The 22,678-nt window shown below is 47.2% G+C and overlaps 1 protein-coding gene across 4 annotated transcripts in view; it reads right to left on the reverse strand.

Moving 5' to 3' along the window:
* Positions 1-15,918: 15,918 nt before the first annotated feature.
* The window catches only part of DICER1 (dicer 1, ribonuclease III), a 69,902-nt gene continuing 63,142 nt past the window's right edge, over positions 15,919-22,678 (reverse strand). For all 4 annotated transcript variants that reach the window (XM_059183022.1, XM_059183021.1, XM_059183020.1 and 1 more), the window contains 4 exons: positions 21,909-22,177; positions 19,162-19,324; positions 19,000-19,075; positions 15,919-18,649 (listed from right to left, as the gene is read on the reverse strand). In XM_059183022.1, coding sequence (XP_059039005.1) covers positions 18,484-18,649; positions 19,000-19,075; positions 19,162-19,324; positions 21,909-22,177 — 674 coding nt within the window. In that variant the 3' untranslated portion in view covers positions 15,919-18,483. The remainder of the gene's footprint in view (positions 18,650-18,999; positions 19,076-19,161; positions 19,325-21,908; positions 22,178-22,678) is intronic.

A 22,678-nucleotide genomic window follows, 5' to 3' on the forward strand; every position in this document is an offset into this window, starting at 1 on the left:
GGCAACTAATTGGTGCCCTGGGGTTAAGCGCTTTCCCAGAGCCCCCCTGTACCCCTCCCACTGCCTCTCAAAGCCCTAAACACCAGGCTGGTTGCCTGCACCAAGCAGGGATATTTGGTGCGTGAGAGTTGATTGGTTTTTGACAAATCCAGCTTGGCCTCTTTTTAGCACCTACTCATCCCCCAGGGGCTGGAAACCTGATATTTTAATGATTTGCTCCAGACCCTTTGGGGGTGGGGCAGAGATTCCATGAGGCCAAATTCGGTGGAGGCAGGCCTGGGAGATGTAATTAGCAGGTGAGGACTCACTGGGCTGGGAAATAAGGTACAGTCCGCGCACAGTGGGTTGTGTCATGCACCTATCTCCGTTCCAGCAGGAGCAACTCTGGGTCCCCCAGAAGCGGAGGGACAGCTTTCCCAGGCCAGCGGGGAGAGAGACTTCAGGAGAGGTCGCTCATCTGTCTGGTGACCCAACAAATATTTCCGTCTGTCCCTGTTTGGTCCCAATGAAGTTCCACCTCTTTGTTTTATAAATGGAGAAACTGAGATCCAGTGCAGATACAAGTCTCATGCCAGGTCACACAGTGAGTTAATGATATCATTATCATCCTCACCATTGTCCTTGTCATCTCCACCACCACCACCATCATCATCACCACTAACACAAGCACCATCACCATTATTGCCATCACTGCCATCAACATAATCACTATCATTACCATTATCGCCACCATGATCATCTCCACCACCACCATCATCACCGTCACCATATACCGTCATCACTACCACCATCATTACCATCACCCTCATCTCCATCATTACCAACATCACCACCACTACCATCAACAAAATCACTATCATTACCACCATCACCACCACCACCATCATCACCACCAGCACCACCACCACCATCATCATCACCACCACTGCCATCAACATAATTGCTATCATTACCATTATCACCACCATGATCACAACCACCATGACCACCACCACCATCACCACTGCCATCAACATGATCACTATCATTACTACCGTTACCACCATGATCACAAAGACTACCATCATCACCACCACCATCAGACCATCACCACCACCACCACCATCACTGCCATCACCATCATTACCACTACCACCATTACCACCACCATCAAACAGGCCTCTTACTGAGTCCCATCAGTGTCCTGAAGACGATTACACATCAGCTGCCCATTAGGCCCCACCTAAAGTGAGAGGAAGTGGTACTGCTCTTAGCTTCAGCCCCATTATTCCTTTCCCTGAAAGGAAATTCAGACCTTAGAGGCATGAACACCAGAGTAGTTAGGAATCACCAGGCCAGACTGGAGATTGATTGCTGGTCCATGGCATGGCAAGGCATGGCAAGGCCACTGGATGTCCCCTGGATGTCATCATTGTCATGGCCTCGCCTCCTCATAACTGCTTCCTGGAAGGCCCCCGTGCTGGGCATGGAGTGTGCTGGAGATTCTCTCTCCCTCTGCCCCTCCAGGGTGTGTGTCTGGCCCTGTGCTAAGAAACAGAAGAATCGGACTGTGGTGTGGCCATGGTGACTTTGGTGCGAGAAGGTCATACAGCTGCTAAGTGGCACGATCCGGGTTCAAACCCAGTCCTGCCGGACTCTCCTCAAGACTTAACCCACGGCTGCGAAAGCCAATGAAATAAATGGGGATGTGCTAGTAAATACCTTCCCTGCATCTCTTAAGTCTTTGAGCTGGAGGGAGGTGGAGGACGGGGGAAGGAAGGAGCGGGAGCCAGGTGACGGCTGCGCTGGGCCCACTGAGGAGCCAAGTGAAGACGGTGCAAAGCAGGGAGTAGAGAAGGACGGGAGGACCAAGCCACCTGAGGCCTGGGCGCGGTCTGAGCTCTTTTTGTCCCACAGCGGCACAGGACAGGACTGGCAGGACAGGAAGGCCGAAGATGGGGCTGCCACCTAGGGGGCATGAGAAAGGTCCAGGCAGGCCAGGAGGAGAGGCAGAAGCCGGACACGCAGAGATGGCCAGGAGAGAAAATTCTAAGGGAGAGGCGAGCAAAAGGGAGGAGGAGGAAGGGGGCCTGACATTTCTAGAGGAGAAAAGCAGGTGCAGCAGCCCAGCAAAGAAAAGCAGAGGGAACGAGTCCACTGCGCCCGGGCTCGGCTTGGGGAAAGCCAGGCAGCGTCGGGAAAATCAGTGCGGTCTTAGTCAGAGCGGGAGCGACGACTCAGGATCCGCTCTGCACATTCGGCATTATTCATTCATTGAATTAATTCTTACTGAAAACCTCCAGTTTCGGGCTCTGGACCACACACCCAGGGAGGCAATGATGGTTCGTAATGGTCCTGGCAACGCGGGAGTGCGGACTGACGCCATCCCGAGCACCAGGGATGATGGTGAAGTGGTTCCTCACCTTGTTCCTCTGATAAGATCCAGGATGCCCCTCGCCACCTTGTGCGCTTGCTCGCGTTCTCTCTCTCTCTCTCTCGGAAGGAAGGAAGGAAGGAAGGAAGGGAGGGAAGAAAAGATTATTCGGAAGGTCTGCATGCTCTCTATGGCTGTCACCCTGCGTGGTTCCAAGAGCATGAGGATTAGGGAGGAGGGAGGAAGGTCTGGTCTGGGCATTCCCTGAAGAGGGCAGAGGAAACACTCATCACAGCCGCAGCCCCTAAAATCTGACCAATCTGGGAGTCTGGGCTGCATCTCCACATTCCGCTGGGGGATTAGGGTTTTAGCCGCCAACTCTGCTGACAGGCCACTCCTTCTTCCAGATGCCTCTCTCTGGAGCCCCTTAGGTGGAGTCCGGCATGCAGGCTCGAGCATGTGAGGTCCCAGTGCCCTAATCTCCACGAGGACAGCCGCACTGGCAGTGTTCCCTTCAGGATGTGCTCTCCTAGGCAAGCTCCTGAGTATGTGATTCCCCAGCCTCCCCTCTTTCAGTCCACGGCCCCCTTGCCATATCCTCTTCCTCACCCCCCACGCCCCCCAACACTACTGGTTTGCCATTTGCAGCCTGACACTTTGAAATGCAGGTCCAACTTCAGCTGGCTTTGACCAGAAAATATCCACCCATCACAGCTGCACCTTGGGAAGGGGAATGAAATTCGCAAATCCTCCTCCAAGAACCTCCCAGCAAGGAAGAAGGCTGCCTTTGCTTGAGTGACAAGCGAAGGGACACAGATGACTTCAAGTCATCCAAGGGCCCTCATGCCTGGCAGAGTGACTCTGACAACACAGGCAGCACAGGGTACCTTCCCCACCACCATTATCACCACCACCACCATCACCACTACCACCACCATCACCACCACTGCCATCAATATAATCATTATCACCACCAGGACCACCACGACCAGCACCATCATGGCTGCCGTCAACATGATCATTAACATTACCACCATCACCTCCAACTCTTTGGTCCAGGTGTGCTGTTTGCCTCTGTGCACCACCCCCCACAGCTGGACTGGCATCACCTCCATGGCAGGAGCCACCAACCCCAGCAGGATCCATTGTACAGATGTTCAGCAACCAAATAAGATACGGTTGATTATTATACTTACCAGTTATTTAATAAAGATATTCATCGTCAAATAACCATTAAATCATTCCAAGTTCCAATTAAACATAAAAATCAAGCAACCTAACTTTTGAAACGTGTGGATGGAGCTTTGGGATCTGCTCCTTCATTCTACCTTCTAAGTCGTTCGACAGACTGTGGCCGCCCCAGGTGAATCAGAGATGATCCAGAGCTCGGCCCTGAGTGGCTCACAGCAGGGCTTCAGGAATGCAGAGTGAGACTGATAACATGTGCAGATGTACATGGTACACAAACCCAGGAGACAGTTCCACCAAGATGAGGAATCCAGGAAGGCTTCCTAGAGAAGGGATGGCCTTGAATGCCGGGAAAAAAGTGGGCCACATGGAGAGAGAAGGTAGTTCAGCAGAGCAGGAGCGGGGAGATTGAGGCCATGACAGCGGGAGTGTTGTCGGGAGGCTGGAGTATATAGGTTTGCTTGTTTGGGGTCTGGTGGGGACAACGACCAACCCATTCATAATTCACGGACCAAACTGGGCAGAGGAGCTGGGCAGTTTGCTGGAGGAGGCGGCCACACTCTCGGAAGGCTAACTAGGAGGTAGTGAGACAAGGGAGGGACGAGCGAGGGAGTCAGGCAGAAAGTGGCACAAGGCTGGAGGCATGTTCGGATCAAGATGGGAAGTTCGGGTCAGGGTGGGGGTGCGGTGGGGGGTGGCTGCCGAGGACACGGAATTCCTAGGGCTGGATCAGACCGACCACCAGTGCAGTGGCCAAGAAGGTAAGTGCCATCCCTCCCGGCCCCGGGAACGCAGCGCACATGGGAGGCCATCGGCAGATGGTGGCTGGAGTGTTGGGGACGCGACCCTCCAGAAACACCGAGACATTGGCGAAAGGGTTTTCTAACGGACCCCACCATGAGGAGCCTCCCGGCCGGACCCAGCTTAGCCTTCCCTCTCCCCTCCTTTCCCGGGGCTCTAAGGCTGCCATCCTATCAGCCATCAGTTTCTTTTTTTCATTCATTCGTTCACTCACTGATCATTATCCTCCGCCCTTCCGGCGCTTCAGACAGGCCGTCCGTTTAATTTCATAAAACTAAACAGCGCGCTCGTTTCTCTCAGGACGCGTGATATGTTCTGGGGAATGTTTTTCAGAGCGGTGAAAAATTTAATTTTTTCCCCCAGCATCGAGATGTGTCAAACATAATTTATGCCTGGACATAATTCATCCCTAAAGATAAATACTGAAACCCAAGAGAGGAGAGACGGCTGCAGAATTTCCAGGGGCAGGCGGGTAGGAAAGGGGGTCTCCCTTCCTGATCCCACCGCCGGAGAGGTGAAAAAAGTGTAAACGAAACGAAAGTCAAGTAGCTAACTCCAGGTCTGTTCCCAGTCTCCTCCCAGAACCACGGCAGACTTTTTTTTTTTTTTTTTTTTTTAACGGGCCTCTTTTGTGTCTGTTGAACTGTTGCTCTGTCTTGCATAAAATCTCTCGCAATAGAAGTCCTCAATTAAAGTCACCTGCTGGTCTTCGTCAGCTGAGCTTGACGCTGTCAAATCACACAGAGCTCCTTAAGCCAATACAAGTCATTAAGGAGGAGGTGAATTAGAGATCCGACGTGGCGGACAGGAGCCATCCATAATCAATTGATATCTTCCTCTGCTGGAGGCGGGGTCTCGGGGAGCCCCCTCCCCACTGGCCTCCTCTGCAGGGGCCGCTACCCCTGGATCTAATTAGGCTGAGGCTCAGCAGGTCCGAGGCTGCGCTGAAAGGCCATCAGTAGGCGAGCCCATTAATAACTCGCCGGTGCCCTGCGGATTGTAATTGTCAGGCTGCAATTTACAGTAATCCTCCAATGCAAAAGCCTAAACCGCTGCAGCTGATTGGAAATTCATACACCCATTTGAAAGAGAAAAACACAAGATGCACGGGTTAAAAGGGCAAAGCATGCAAGTGTGTCTGCTGAGTGACAGACATTTTAGTACTAGCCTGGGACCATATTTTAAAAGGTCACTGAAAACTCTTGGCTTGGGCCCTCTGACAAACAATGAACGTTCCATATATTTATTTGCCATCTCTTTGTTTTTACAGCAAGCAGAATAAATGAGTTAAATGACGTTGTGCGGGCCTGCTTATTGTCAGCACAGGTTATAAGTCACTATTAAACTCCATCAAATCAAACCAAACCCGGTCAAGGCAATGAGACTAAAAGTTATTTGCATTCCTTCTGTCATAAAAAATCATATCCCCTTACTCAAGACTTTCGTTTCTTTATTAAATGCAGCCACAAGAGTATTTCAGGTCTGGCAATATAAGCTGAGGAAAGCCTTCTCGGTATAACTCAGTGTAACAGCTTAGACCCGACCCACTAAAAAGTCCCAGTTGAGCGTATCTGGGCACTCCATCAAGACATACATATTACTTTTAAATAAGATTAGCCTTTATATTTTGCTGCTTAAGTTAAAACTTTTCATGTCATTCTCTACTTTTATGTAAACTCCAACATAATTCTGTTTTAGCAAAATACTTCAAACAAATTAAAAACCTCAAGTCGAACGTGTCCTTAACAAAAACTTTCTTAATGGCATCGCAATGTGTTTGCTGACACTAAAACACTTTTAAATAAGATGGATTTTTCCCTCCATTTCCCTGCATTTGTAATTACGGCTGCGCGGAGTACGCCTTCGGTTACAATGGCAAAAGCAGCTATCTGTACTCCAAATACTATTCGACCAATAGCTTACCAGTGACCCACTGTGTGTCCTTCCCCATCTGCCTCCTGTTGGGTTCTCTGTTAGTTGTGAAATGGAAAGTGATCAACGGGGACTTCGCGGGGGGGGGGGGGGTACCGGGAAGCCACAGGGTAGGCGGGAAGGAGGGGGTCGTGGCCCCAAATGGATCTCGTGTGGGAAATCAGAGTTGTTGATCACAGTGTCTTTGGGAGGAGATCAGAATCAAAGTCAACGCCTGGACCCTGCATCCATTCCTAATCCAAAAAAGATGTTGTGGCCATTAATAGGAGTGCGGGGATTTGGAAAGGCAACTATTTTGAAAAGTGAACTGTAAGCAGTTTCAGTGCCTGCTCGGGTCGCGGATCAAATCAGAGGGGACGGCAGATTTGCCTGTGGTGTCTTCACGTTTGCAGGCGCTCGGGGACTTGGTAAGATCTTCAGACCGAAGTACAACTGCAGACTTGGAGTTCTTGGCACATCTGTGGGAGTACTCTTCACCAGGGTCCTTCCTGCCTGCCTGAGGCTTCCGGGCAAGCCCCAGACTTTCCACACATAATCTCGTCGAGGCCAACAAGATCCTTCCGAGACAGGTGGCAATTACCCTTCCCATCTGCCAGCCATTGAAGGGAAAGCTCAGAAGTACAAAGAGTATCTAAGGTCACACTTGTGGTGTTGCAGGCAGAATTCCAAGATGGCCCTGAGAACCCCCACCCCTCAGCGTACATGCTGTGGGCAGCACGATGGGATGTCACTGTCATACTTAGGTTATGTTATATGACAAAGGCGAAATGACTGTGCAGATGTAATTAAGGTCCCTAATCAGTTGACCCTAAAAGAATCAAAGGGCACATTATTCTAGGTGGGCCTGACCTAATCAGGTGAGCTTTTAAACAATAATAACCCCAAACAAAAAATGGATCCAAGTCTTCCCTGAAAAGAGACTGAAGTGGGAAAGAAGCTCTCCTATCCGCCTTGCAGAAGCAAGCTCCCAGAAGTTCTGCACCTGAAAGAAATGAATTCTGCCAACAACCATGTGAGCTTGGAAGGATCTCAGGCCCAGATGACACCTTGATCGTGGCCTTGAGGCCCTGAGCAGGGAACCCAGCTAAGCTGAGCCTAAAGAAACCTGGGGGTAACAAATGCATACTGTTCTGGGGCCATCAAATATATGTCAACCTGTTACCCAGCCATGGAAAACGAGTCCAAATGGCTCCTAATGCACTCGGGGCCTCCTGGCCACCAACCTAGGAGACACGCTCCAACATCCACACCGTGGCCATATTTCTACCCCATGTGTATGTCCTTTCTAATACCTGCAGTCCAGACATGGAATATAAGCTTACTTTTAAGTCGCTGGTATCCTCCCATTTTCTAATCCTACAATATATTCTTAAATATACTAAAATCTGCTTCTTGATGTGGCCATTACTATGAAATTGTCTAAGGGCTGTCTTATAATACAAAAAGAGAGCCTATAATACCGTTTCCTTTTTCATTTCAAAGACCCACACACAGCAGTGTACTTGACACCAATATGAATTTTTCTTGGTGAGCCCATAAAAATTAGTACCTTATGAGAAAAGTCGTACCTTTAAAAACACCTGACTAAATAGATCATAAATGCAACACACAGCAAATTCCTACAGTAGATTCACTGGATTTACAACCATCAAACTATATTAAACTTACAATATCAAGATTTATCACCTATTAAATGGAGTCTCGTTTTAGTAATATCTTGCATTTGATCCCAAAGGATCTCAAATACCTTCAACCCTTTACCAGGGCACTCCACTGTAATTCATAACAAGGTAACAGAAACCCTCACTGTAAGGCCGCCGCTGCCACATTTGGGGTTTAGCTCACCTATCAAAGAAGGGTAGCCAGATCTGGGTTGGAAGGCAGTGGCTGCTTTATGGGAGTGCAGAAACGGTACCAAGATCCAGACCGGGGGTGGGCGGGGGGACAGTCCAGGGAACCACAGATGTATCGTGGGAGGGTCCCAACAGGCAGCCCCAGGGGATTTCAAACATTCGTTTTTGGCAGTAGAACCCTTCCTTCCAACACAATGTTGTAAGAGGCCAATAAATAAAACAGATAAACCTGCACTGGGTCTGGCCGAGGTGGGAAGGAGGAGACCCCAGCCCCCGCAGCCTCCTGCAGCACACGATGGGAGACCATTTCCACTCCCACGATTCCTCACACCGGCTACAAGTCAGGATCCACCTGGCCTCACCCCAGAGATTCTGGCTTTGTTATGATTCTAGCTCAGATATGCTGGTCTGGCCTTATGTCTGAGGAACCTGAGAGACCCCGAGCAGAAGAGATGTGCTTAAGGAAGTCAAGATTTAAAACTACAGCCCAGAAAAATATAGCCTGCTCGCAGAATGTGTGCAGGGATGTCATCCTCCGCGTTGAAACTGTAAATTTGGGTTAAAATACGAGTTAATTTTGAAGATTTATAGTGACCATTTACCTTAAATAATTTCTCAGAAAGATGCAGGGCTCTGCGATGAAGACAAAGAATACCGTGGTCTACTGAAAAGACCGCACATGTCCACGGCCTCGCGGACCAACTACTGTTGGTTCTATAGAGACATCCTGTAAGAACTTCTATGCATCCCTCAACACCCAGTTCGAGCACTACCCTCCTAGCAAACCATCCTCCCTGCCGCCCCCCCCCCCCCGGCCCAATAAACCATCCTTTAATCCTCCAGCCTTTTCCTACTGTGCCTGGTCAGCTCTTCATTGGAGAGGGCACTGGATTGGAATTACTTGGTTATACACACCTGTCACCACCGTAACTTGAGCCCTGAACACAGGCCCTGTGTTTTGTTCATTTTCAGGGATGTCTTCAGCATCTCCACTTTTCTCTGTTCATCTGGGAGAGCAGCAGTAGCACGTCCTTTTCCCTGAGACACAGGGAAGGTGCTCAGAAACAGGAAGCACTTAGTAAATGATATACATCACTATTACTTAAACTTGGCCACGCCACTCTGCCTTGCATTCAAATATTACCGTTTTATTATCTTCCAAGCAAATGCCATTCTCCGAAATAATCAGCTTTCTTTGATTGAGATCTGTCTCCCCCTCCACACTCCCACCCTCCTGGGATGTAAGTGTCTGTGGCCATGAATGTGAGGGACACTCACTTCACGGTGCCCAGAGGGCCCGGGCCACAGACGGTGCTGAATCAATCAATGTTCATGGATGGATGGAAGCACAAATGATGGGTCGAGCAAAAGAGCAAGAACATGAGCTCGGCTTCTAGGAATCTACAGTCTTAACCAGGCATGATTCAAATCTCTATTGCTTCTGCTCTGCAAATTAAATGTTTGTGGCTTTGAGTATCAACAGTTAGCAGATCCCGTGGACCAATTCCTTCACTGTAGAGGAGGAGACAGTGGCCGCAGGAGACTGATGGCTTGGCTGGGTAGTGACAGATCCAGGGCAGCGATTCTGTGGTGCCAGCTCCTGGACACTGGCCGCCTGGCTCCTCTGGGCACCCCTGGTACAGGAGGGTTAAAGCTGGCTTGCCCCAGGGGTGTGTCTGGGACTCAAGAATGCCAGATGCCTCGAAATGCTCAGACCACTAGCTGACAGTACCTCCCTTTTGTCAACAAAATTGGTTTTAGGGAGCCTTACTTCTGGAAAGCCTAGATTTTCTATTTATAAACACAACCTCAAGTTGGAATTCTAGCTTGTTAAGACGACTGATTCAGCCCTTTATTCCCAAATAGGTAAATATAAGTAAAAATAACTAACCACCAAACAAAACCCAAAGTGGCCTTATGGCTCTTAGGAGAACTTAAAGCTCAAACACACTTTCCCATAAAAGAAACTTCTGTCCCACTGTGTCTGCCCACATTGGAGCCCCGGGCTCTCAAAAGGAGAAAACAAAAAGTGCCACGCCCCACCCCCTCCACCCCCCACCCCCTCCACCCCCCACCCCCTCCACCCCCCACCCCCTCCACCCCCCACCCTCCTGCCGGCGCTACGAAGTGTAGCCCTACCCATTTATCATTGTCACAATGGCCCACTGGCCTCGGCCACAAAAGCCAGTGCCAATTTTAAGGATGTGACTCAAGTGGTACCTGCCTTCTCAAGCACCACTTACTCATCTAGGTTGGCCTCACATCAAAAACTTAGTAGCTGCTTAATAAATATATCCCAGACCAAGGAGAACCAATGTGCTCACTACAGCTGGTCTCGTTCCCCAGAGAGATGGCACAGATGCCACTACAGGCCAGGGTGGAGGCACCAGGGAGGTGGAGCAGCTGTGCACACTGGGATCTGTCCCCACACAACTCTGGTGGATTTGGCCATGGCCGGTCTTCCCCACGAGGACCCACTAGAATGTAACTTCCGGTAACAAGGGCAAAATCTTCATATGCTTCCTTGCCCTGCTCCCAGCGGAAGAGTGCCTGCATACAGAAGGTGCTGGATAAATGAGTGAGTGAACAGATGAACTGGAGGTCTACCAGAAATCCGGCTCAGAGTGGCGCAGCAGTCCGAGTAAAAAGGGGACAGAGCTGCTACAACATCCAACATCTGTTTAAACCGAATCTTCCAGAAAAGCGAGGCTCTGCCAGGTGTTTCTCTGCTGGGTCTTTAACTCTAAGTGAATCAAATGTGTCCAAAGGACCAAGAAGCCCAGCCCTCACCCAAGACTAGGACACAATATTTAGGAGACCCGGGTCTGGGGCACCTGGGTGGCTCAGTTGGTTAAATGGCGGATTATTGATTCTGGCTTGGGTCAGGATCTCAGAGTTGTGAGATCAAGACCTGTGTCGGGCTCCCTGAATCTCCTTGAGATTCTCTCTCCCTCCCCTTCTGTCCCTTCCCCCACTCATGCTCGCGGGCACACATGCTCACTCTAAAACGAATAAAATCTTAAAAAAGAGAGAGAGGGAGGGAGGGAGACCCAGGTCCTATTCTCCTTGGAGAAAACATGGTAAAAAGCAGGGATGTTCCCCCCGCCCCGACCCCGGATGGCGCTGGCTCCACTCCCCTACACCCACTTGCCTCCTGATCCCACACCTCATCTGTCTCCCGGAGAATCGTCTATGACGGCAGACCCAGAATAGCGCAGCCCTGAACTGAGATCAGTATCCACTGTAGCCCAGAAGCTTTTGGGACTCGAGCCACAGGGTGGTGGCTGCATTCCGGTAGCTCACAGACACCGGGAGAAGTGGTGGGAACCAAAGGATGGACACAGGCTGCGAGGCGGTGGGAAGGTGGCGTCCCGCGGGCTAGGTGCCCGGCTGTGTCGTGTTGCGGGAGCAGAGGAGGAGGTGGGAGCGCCGGGATAATTTTTAGGCAGGGTCACCTCCATCGAGAAAGGCCTCTCGAAAAGCTGCAGACTTGGGCTTAGAGGGAAGACCATGTCTATCAACCTGAAATGGGCAAGGTACACCCCTCCGAGGGAGGTGAATTTCACTACTCTGTGCCTCCTTTTCCTCATCTGAAAAGGGGGATCGCGGCAGTAACCATGAGCATTTATTATGGGCCCGTGATGTGCGGGGCACTGTGCCCAGCACTGTACATGAACTGTCACTGAATCCAAATGATGCCGAGGCAGGGACACGAGGCTAAGAGTGGCTAATGACTTACCCAAAGTCACACAATGCTGGAAATCAGGCAGGCTGACTCCGGTTCTCAGTATGAACCTCCACAAGGAGTCCATTTCCATACTTGTGGGGAGGATGAAGTAGCATAAAATGTGTACGACATTCGGCAACAACCAGGCACCAAGTTCATGTTCAGTAACCCTTGGCTGATTATCAGGGGCCCACAAGCCCTGTCCTTGAGGTCAACATGTTTTGCAACTCAGAATGTTTCAACAGAGTGAAAGGCAACTCAAAGAAAGGAAGAATATACTTGTAAATCACAAATCTGGTAAAAGGGCTTAATATCCAATATACACAGGGAACTCTCACAACTCACCGCCACCACCAAAAAACAAACAAACAAACAAATAAACAAAAACGCTCAAAAATTGACAAAGGACCTGAAGGGACATTTCTCCAAAGAAGACATACAATGGCCAAGAAGCACATGAAAAGATGTTCCATGTCACTGATAATTAGGAAAAGGCAAATCAAAACTACTGGTAAGATGCCACCTCTTACCCCTTAGCATAGAAATGACAGAAAACCAAGACACTGAAACAAGTGTCAGTGAGGCTGTGGAGAAACCGGAACCCACTCCACTGCCAAGCAGCACATCCAACGGTGCAGAAGGCTGGAAAGCAGGTTGCGGCTCCTCCAAAAGCCACAGACAGCATCCCTGTACGATCCCACAAGTCCACTTCTGGATACGGACACTGCAGCTGGCCTGAGAGCAGGCATTCGAGCAGGTATGTGTGTAGTAATATGCAAAGCAACGCTTGTCACAAAGCCGGAAGGGGGAAGCAACCCAGGCCTCCACCCGCGGCTAGATGGGCAAACAAAACGCGGTGCACGTGTATGCTGGCGTACGACTCAGCCTAAGGAAGGAAGGAAATTCCGACAGCTACTTCAGCATGGATGGACCTGGAGTGAATCAGTCAGCCAGATGCCAAAGGACAAATACTGCGTGCTCTTACTTCTATCAAGCACCTCGAGTCGTGGCATTCACAGAGACCGAAAGCAGAACAGTGGCAGGCAGGAGCTCGGGGAGGAAGGCGAGGGAAGTGTTTTGCAGATGCAAAGTTGCAGTCTGGGATGAAGAAAAAGTTCTGGGGACGGACGGCGGGGATGGCTGCCTGCGTAACATGGCCGTGTTTAACGCTACTAAACTGTTCGCTGAAAAATAGCCGAAATGTTAAGTTTCATGTCTAACTGACCACAAAACAAAAGAGGAAGAAAAAGATCGAAGGGTTCTCCCCACGTTGCCTTGCGAGCAGCTTAAAAAGCGAGCTTGTGGCTTGCCCAGCTACCCCGAGTGCACGCCCTTGCTCCCAGCGTCTTCGCAAGGACCCCAAGTCTGGCCGGCCGTGACCCGGCATCTTCCATCCCATCTAAGAGCATGCACTGTGTTCTGCATAAGGATCTGAAAAAAGAAAACACTCTGCTTCCATCTGGATTCTTTTCATGCCCATCATGACCAGCAAGCTGATCTGCCTGGCCCGGCTGCGTTCTCTGTCACCGGCCAGAGGAAGGCAGGGGCACGGTGGCAGGAAAGCACTGTGGCACCGACACGCGGCCCACACTATCCAGTGACTTCTGGGTCATAACGCCAGCACGCTCAAGACTGTGGTGCTGTACCAAATTCCTCAGGATTCAAATACACAGACTTTTTCTCCTTTAGTTTAGAGAAGCTGGAAGGGAGGAAAAGGAAGGGATTAATCGGGACTTGGAACAGAAGAAAACTGAAAACTTTTTTCTCCTTCTAAGAGACTTCTTACTAACCAATCTTGTTCCTACAGCCAAGTCCTTTCTATTAGTCCTCAATTTACTAAGTCACAAAAAGGCTGGGTCAAATCTTGGGAGACAGAATTCTTGCTTAACCAATAATATCAGGAATACATCCTAAAAACCTGGAAGCTGAGCATTCTGTCCACTCGATTTTAGAATAACCAAATTCACTTAAAGAATGTGTCAAATGTCTCATGTATAATCCAGGACCTGGAACGCATCAGTCAATGTGGCAAAATTTCAGAAAAACACACTTATTATTTAAATCTCAAAAAGAAAAAGGCAACCACTACTATACAACGCTACCAGTAAACGTGAAGGAAAACTCGGTCAGCAAAATTTTTATCGTATTAAAATGGGCATTTTCATACGACCATGGAGCTAGAACACGTGGAAGATCCTGTCTGCTACAACCACTTCGGTGTTATCACCCTCTTGAACAGAACCAAAATGGGAAAAGAAAAAGATAGAAGGACACGGAATGAACAGACCATAACTTTATTGGAGCTTGACTCTGCTACAATTATTACAAAACAAACAACTAAAGGTAATCAGGGCCCGTAAGGTGTAGGCTCCACGGTCCCGCAGCACAGTTACTGGAGGGATGGGTTACAGTACGTTCCTTAGAACAGCTGCAGCATGTGATGGGAAATAGGCTACTGTCAATCAAATTATGTTAGTTTTCCTTGATTTTAGTCATTTTCCTTCACTCTATTTACAGCAGAAAAGCCAGAAAGTTTACTCGCTTTTCATCTCTGTGTTTTTGCTGGGCAACCTGCTGATGCAGTGAATTCTGAGTGCATCTAGAAAATTTAAATTCTCTGTGGTGGTTGTCCAAAGAAAAATAGACCAGGGGGGAAAAAAAAAAAAAACAACACTTAATGATTGCAATATATTTACAAGTTAGTTCTGAAAGACCATTTTCACTGCTAGTGGAAACCACAACACTAGTCTCAATGCAAGTTCCCGTGAGATAACTCCTGGCGGCTCCGACAACTGGTAAATTTGCGTTAATACGCTTGGTCTTAAACATATCTTAAAAGCTTTTCATGTACAATATAAAATAAAGAAACTTATTTGGAAATAATTAAATTCCTGAAAAGTAATCAGTGGTTGAAAAAATATATCTACTGCAATGCAATTAAACTGACCATCTAGGTGGACCGCTGGGAACATGAGCTGGGCGAGGGCTCGGACGGACTCTCAGATGCGGTTTCAATAGAGATACCCAGGACTCAGGTTGGTGGCTTAGGTCCCGTGTGGATTAAATACTCTATGAGAGGAAGACGGAGAGATTGCCACTGGCTGGGCCCCCAGACAGCACCATGGGAGGGCTGGGTATGGGGCACTCTGGGCACCCCAGTCTCCATCATACTGGGAATGACCTAGAAGGGTGCGGTGCTGGGCGAAGGGCCATCTTTATGAGCCGCTGAGCAGCCTCGGGCCTCGCTAGTTAGGGAGGGAAGTCTGATCATTCTGAGGACAAGCTATTACAAAGAACGTTAAACTACTAGTAGTTTAAGAGATCATTACAGGAGTGTTAGAGATTATTCTAAATTTAATCACTTCACATGACGTAAAAGAAAGAAAAAATAAGTAACAAAACATTAAAAAAAACATAAGAGTTCGGTTAACAAATCTTTGTCATACTTTCACAAACAGTAAAAAATGCCACAGACAAAAATGACCTATTTAAGTTGTGCAAGGATATGACACATTGCAGGCATTATAATTATCTTTTTCAAATCCGGTAAATCAAAACAGCAGCGAGGCCAAACCACATTTTTTTCCTCTCCGTTAAGCATATTTTCCTTTGAATGAGGTAAAGCATGGTACCAAGTGCAATGCTTATCTGTGCTACACGAACAGAACAAAGGGGGACAAAGCTATTACACAACGCAGCATAGTTAGGACTATTGAAAGTATATTATAAAAGAAATAAAAAATCTTTACAATGAAGGTTCATGCCGATTAACCTCCACACAATCATCATAAGGAACTCCGGAGCTGCTTCTTCAAGACACACTTCCCCAGTCCTGCACACACGTGCCCGCGGCACCACCACACCTCCCACCAGCGGGGCCTCCGTATTACATTCGGTCTCACGTTGCAGTCACAGGAACAAAAGGATGACACAGGGGCGGAAAGGGGGCCACACAGAGTGATTTTCTTCCTTAGTTAATGGATGCAAAACATTTCAACAAGCTAGACTGGGGGAACTCTACAGCATTAAAAATCAGCAGCACAAAAGCGTTCATAACCATCTCGTATGTCTCAGAGTTTTTATTTTTTAACTTAGCAACCAGGGGATCACAGAATGCATCCAAGTGCGAGTCACAAATTAAAATTAGCTATCTTTCTCCAACAACAAAAAAAAATGAAATAGCTAAAGTTTGCCGTTGATAAAACATTTTGAATGGTAGCAGGAAATCTGAACCCCTGAGAATGTATGACCTAATCTTATCCAAGTCTGAACGTTTTCGTATTAACAAAAAATACTCTTCTTAAGATTACAAAATATATTGAGGCATTTTTCTCCCAACGGGAATTGTAACTGTGAAACAATCTGGTTTTGGTGCCAGGAGGCGAGAGAATCCCTTAACACTGGGATTGGTGCATTAGACGCAATGCAAAGCCCTAAGCTCCTGGCATCAGGTAGTTTATAAATTAAGAAGAGATTTGCGATCTAACTTGATCACAAATCACCCTCGCAAGTAAAATTCACATCCAGCCTTACTTGTTAATTGTACATGTTTACAGTTAATATAATTCAAGAATTGCTTGGTTAACTTGCTAGGAGATCTTATGCTGAGGTTGTTGTTTTTTGTTTTTAAAAAAAAAAAAAAAAAGAAAGAAAGAAAGAAAGAAAGAAATCGACGGTTCCCAATCAGAAATATTTTTAAAATGAGTCTACCCAAATTAATTTGCTCAAAAACTCATTTAATAATTTAGATCGCAATTTAAATATAAGTTTGGAGAAAACAAATAACGTTGGAGAAGCTTAACATCCCCTTCACTCGGGTCTCCTTAGAAAGTGGAGCTGACGGTTTTCTCTGTGCACACGTGCAGAGGTGTTTCTCTGGGGGTGGGGAGTGCAGATAAAGCAAGAAGTACAGTATTCAACTGTAACCGAAAATGAAAAATGCAGCATTACATGAAGCATAGAGTTCAGAACGATATGCTGGAAAACACTAGCCACCTCTGCTCGGCTTGCTTAAACTTCAAGCATAATTAATGGGGCAAAATGCAGCAAACCTCTACTGGTATGTTGGTGGGAGTGCAAGACCGACCCACAGCTTTGAAAAAGGTAAATTAAGAGGTATTATAGTTACAGTGCAAAAAAAAAAAATTAAAATTTCAAGCATAATACACAAACATAGCACCAAACAGGGGGAAAACGCATGCAAAAGAAAAGAAGAACTGAGGTATTTAGGTGAAGAGTGCCTACAAGTCTAACAAAAGAAACTTCGGCAAATGCCTACAAATGTCTTTTTTATCTCTTTTCCAAAGATGGAAATCATGAGCTTGTTTCCCTCCATTAATGAGCTCAATCACAGACGTGTCGCGATGATGGCAGTCTGTCGCAAACGTTACACTCCCACGGCATTAGTGGCGCGGCTTTGGTAGGTGAAGAACGCACGCAACAGTGTGACAAGTACAGTGAGACACTTAAGTGACAAGACTAAGGGTAAAGGTGCTCTGTTTTGCTTCAAACTAACCAATCAGTTATAAAATCTGCAGCATATTTTAGGTGTGATATGTCTAGAGTTTATCTTGTTAGAGCAACAGCCTACCGGGCAGAACTGCCACGAACAATCTCCGTCAGTGGAACGACCTGGCAGGAGGATTTTAGCAAAATTGGGTATTTAGCCAAAGATTTTTATTACGGTGCTTTAAAAAATCCATAGACTACATATATAATATTCTGGTTTTCAAAATGCCTTCAGGACACATATGACAGGAACTCTAACATAATCCTGTAATAAGTTACGTCACGACTACACTAGTGAGTTGCAAATACCGCTCTAGCTCATCATCTAAATGCATAATAAAAGGAAGGGAATGTAAAATAGTTTGTTCCAAAAAGATCAGAAATGAAAGAATATCCATGAGGGTTTTACTTTTAAGGCAAGAACCTTTTGTATGCAAGACTATGTGGCATGAGAAAACGAAGACCTGATTCACCAACATGCCAGCCAGAGTTCATTAAAAACCTGTCCCTTACTCTATCAAGTGCAATGGCGACCGGGAGACATCCTCTTATGCAACAGAACTGGAAAGAAAAGACGGTGTGGGCACGCTTCTCCTCTCGCAAGCCACGCCGGTCTCCTGGGCGCAGCGGCCACGGCGAGACCGGCGCCGGCGCCCACGCTGACCAAGGGAGGGCGCTCCCCGGAATCTAGGGGCTGTCTTAGCGGTAACCTCCTTGGCCTCCTAACGCTAAGCAGAGCAGACAGAAATGAAACTAAAAAACTAAAACAAAACCCCAAAACAAAGCAAAGCTAAATAACTGTCAATAGTTCTCTTGAACACTTGCTAAATGTCATCGTTAAAGCACTCTCGTGATTTAAACAAAGCAGAAGTGAGGAAAGAAGACAAGATTGTGTTTGCGCAAAAAACTAAAAACTACAATTAGTTCCAAAATTTTTATATATATGTTAAATGTTTTATTCTGTAATCTATCTTGTTATCAAACAAACTTTAAATTCTGCCTTCGATTCATTCCCCTCACTATAGACTTGAAACCATCCTTCTCGATTTAAATAGTTTTCCCCTTAATTCTGCTTTTTGTATTTTTTGTTTGTTTTTGTTTTTTCGCTGTAAAAAGGGGTTTCAGCTGTTGGGAACCTGAGGTTGATTGGCTTTGAGGCTGCGTAGGGCTCTTCTTGCTGCTGCAGACTTGGCGATCCTGTAGCTCCGGCCGACGCCTTTAAACTTCCCCTTCCCCACCACTTCCACCGTGACTCTGACCTTGCCGTCATACGTCCTCTCAGCCGGGCTGTAAAAAAGCCAAACAGCTTGAATCCGAAGTCAGAAGTATTTATTATTATTGTCAATCAGGACTGAGCACGCGCTCGGAGGCAGAGGGCCGGCTACAAGCTGCCGGCACACAAAGGAAACACGCATTACACAGCGGCGTGGCCGCGGCAGACCGGCCGAGTCTCTTCTCTAACTCGGCCTTACTCTATCAAAGCAGAAGGGAAAGCCAATCCGACTACAAACGGAGAGTGCAGAGTGCGTGCCCCAGTGTAAATATTTCTCAGAATCATTAGTTTATGGCATCTTTGACAACTCTTCCCCCTCTTGTTTTTAAGGAATTTAATTTTTTCCATGCGCAGTTTTGCTTACCTAAATTTGGCAGTTTCTGGTTCCATTTCAAGCAATTCTCGCACAGGGGAACGGGGCACGTTTGCAGAAAATTTTTCTGTAATCAAAAGAAAAGTAATGTAAATAATATCCTTAGAGTTGTTTTTAATTATGACTGCTTCTTTCGAAGGGAGCAAACAGTACCTATCAGTGGCCGCATCATTGGGTAGTACACCTGCCACACCATCTCCAGGGACATCCCGCTATCCATGTAAATGGCACCAGCAAGTGACTCAAAAATGTCCCCCATGGCCTTTGGAACTTCGATGTCCTCCTCCTTCTCTTCATCCTCCTCAGACCTCCTAAGCTATTGACATAGAGAAAAGTGATTTGTAAGCAACAAGACCACCTTTAAAGGCATTCCACGGTGCTGGGTTTTTTTTTTCCTTGGCTGGGACGTTTATCACACCCTTCAACAAGGGTAATAATACGTTATGGCCATCACCTACTACACTGTAATAGGTTCTTCACAAACATCTTATCCAAAAAAAAAAAAATTTTCCCCCCAATTTCTCAAGGGATTAAAAAAATGCCTTCCCCGTTAGTATTATTACTCTACGCTGAGCAAAGGGGAAAAAAAGAGTCCTTCCAAACGAAAACAAAAGCCACACGAAATTAGAAATAGTTAATAAATGTATGAAAAAAATTTCAAATGCACTCGTAATCAAAGAACTGCATCTTAAAACAGTTCTACCCCCTAGCGGCTTGGCAAGGATTAGGCTGAATACTAACACGTACGGCACTGACAAGGGTGCGCACACAGCTTTGGCAAGTATAAATTGCCGCGTTTTCCCAGGAAAATTCTGCCGGACAACAGGCTCCTACGAGTTCCCTTTTTATGAAACCCATTAATATACACTGACTGTAGGAGAGTACCTGACACACAGTAGGTATTCAAAATACAGTAATAATGTAATATATAACATATAGTACATATGTTTATAATGTAAATATATAATATATAAAATAATGTTATATATAATGTAATAATAAATAATGTAATGTAATACAAAACTTAGATATGTATCAAATGCCTTTTAAAAGTTCCCAATTCTTTGAAGCAACAATCCCACCTTTGGGAATTTATCTTAAGCATGTACTGAATATATTTACCATGCCCATGTTTATTAAACAACATAAATACCTAGCCACAAAGGACTATCTAAATACTTTCCATCATAGCCATATATTATTGATGAAAGTGCAGCCACTGAAAGTCAAAACGCCAGAGAATACAAAGAAAGTTGTCCTCAGAATATTAAGTGAAAAAAACCACATTATGGTATACTACGCATAATATAATTCTGTTTTATGGATATTTATTGTTTATATACATTAGCAATAAAACACTACGGAATGTTTATTTTGGTTTTATCCAAGGTAGTATATTTGCAAAACTTTAATTTTTTTTTTTGCTTATTTGTATTTTCTAAAATAAACACAAAGTACTTGTGGAAGAGAAAAAAAAGAGAAAAGGGCATTGGGAGTTTTTAAAAAAATTCCAAATGGATTGTTTAGCTGCACAGAGCTCTATATAGAACACTTGTGGTGCTGGCTACAAGGAAAAAAAAGATGCTTCTTGTTCATATATCACAGTTTTGAGGTAGAAAGGAATTTTAAAACTTAACGAATTCTTTCCTTTCACGGATGAAGAAACTGAGACCCAGAGAGGTGGAGAGACTTGCGTAAGATTCAACAGGATGTTAGAAAAGCCAGACCACTGCCATTTCCAATCAGTTTCTGTAACTTCTAATACATATGCTTATATAAACAAAAGAAAGGAGAAGAATGAACAAAAATTAACAGAACCAGCATGTCCCACTGTCATCAAAAGAGAACTTAAATCTAATTTCAGCTAATTCCTCAAATTCGAAGCTTAAACATTTAGGAAGAGTAAGAGCAGAAATAGAGGGAGTACATAGGAGACGCTCTAACTCCTGGTCCCCCGGCTAACTGTCCTCCGACTTGGACCGTTACCCTTGGAGGAGGACACCCGGGGAGGAAGTGGATCCCCCTCTGGCACGTGCTCTGTCCCGCTTACAGGGAAGGACATCTTCCCTTGCAGCTCTGCCTCAGATTTCTCTCACAGCAAGTCAAGGAAAGGCATTAGTTCCCAGCCACCGTTTGGTGCATTTAAAATAAATAAACAAACAAATAAATAAATAAGTAAATAAAGCAAAGTACAAATTAAACAAAGAGGAATTAAAACAGCCACCAGAATTAAGAATAAATTCTCTGACTCCTTACGAGACATCTACACCGGGAGGACAAGTCCATCAGAACGGGGAGAAGGGAGGGAGCGGGCTCTCCTGGGTACACAGGTACGCAGGGGGACGGCAGCAAAGGGTCAGAGGAGAGGGGAGAGATCTACGGGAAATTCTTCACTACAAAACTTCAAAATAGCTCACAAACACATTAAAATTAGCTCCATCACCAAAGAACCTTTGGCTGAACTTACCACAGAAGCCTCTCAAATTCCAATGGTTAAACTTTTAGAAGGTTGGTTTTTAAATGAGATTTTCCTATTTTCAAGTAGAACAGAAAATACATTTGTGAGACTTACCTGAGATGGTACCAGCGACTGTTTTCTGACCCATTTCAACAGAAAGAAAGGCAGAATAAACCCCACGGAGCCCTCCCTGAGGTTCAAGCGCCACGGAGCAGGCGAGGGGCGGGCAGGGGCGGGCAGGACTTTTCGGGGAATGACCAGGCATCAGGAACAGAAAAGAGCCGACAGCCCCTGGCCCCCTCTCGCCCCTGGAAGGAGCGCAGGCACCACCGCGGGGGCAGTCGAGTTCTTAAAGGGCCCACCTGGAGAGCCGGCCTGCGTCCCCACCCCGGCCCCAAAGCGGAGGAAAGCGACTGCGGGCCGCATCCCCCGCAGCACACACCTCGGAGTCCATGCCCTGCATCTCGTTCTTCTCCAGCTGGAACTGCACGAAGTCGTCGATGACGTGGAAGAGCTCGGGGGAGACAGCTTTGAAGTACTTGTGGTAGTCGTACTTGACCGCCAGAGACGCGAAGATGGTGTTGTTGACCAGCGCGGACCGCAGGTCCGTCAGGACGCCCGGGGAGTGCTGCCGCGGGTCTTCATAAAGGTGCTTGGTAATGAGGTAGTCCAGAATCGCATCTCCCAGGAACTCCAGGCGCTGGTAACAATCTGCGGGCGGCCCAGGGCGCAGGCATCAGCGCGCGCCAACCCCACTCTACGCACGTGGTAACCCACCGTGAGGTCTGGCCCCAGAACCCACACCCCCACTCCTAGAATGCCACCAGGTTTCGTTTTCACCTGTATTCCTCAATGACAACCCATGTGACATGTCACACTTCCTGGAGCCTCTGGAAATTCAATTTGAATGGCAAATTAAGCCTATTTCTTATCAATGAATTGGGGTCATAAAAGCCTTCCATGGCCCAGAGGCTGCTGCTCCTGCAGACAAGACACTGGCCAGGCGGCCTCATCAGGTCAGGCCCTTCCCGCAGGCACGGTGCTGGCCAAGGGGGTGCTGGGTACTGCCGAAGCCACAGCGTTGCTCACGTGCCAGCCATCAGGGGCCTTCCGCTGCACGCGCACCCCACACTCTGCCCCCAATACACCCCGTGCACCCCGCACTCTGCCCTCGCTCCCTGCCCCCACCACCAGGGAGAGTGCACTGGGGCC

This window comes from Mustela lutreola, chromosome 7, assembly GCF_030435805.1.
Source record: "Mustela lutreola isolate mMusLut2 chromosome 7, mMusLut2.pri, whole genome shotgun sequence".
NCBI lineage: Eukaryota > Metazoa > Chordata > Mammalia > Carnivora > Mustelidae > Mustela > Mustela lutreola.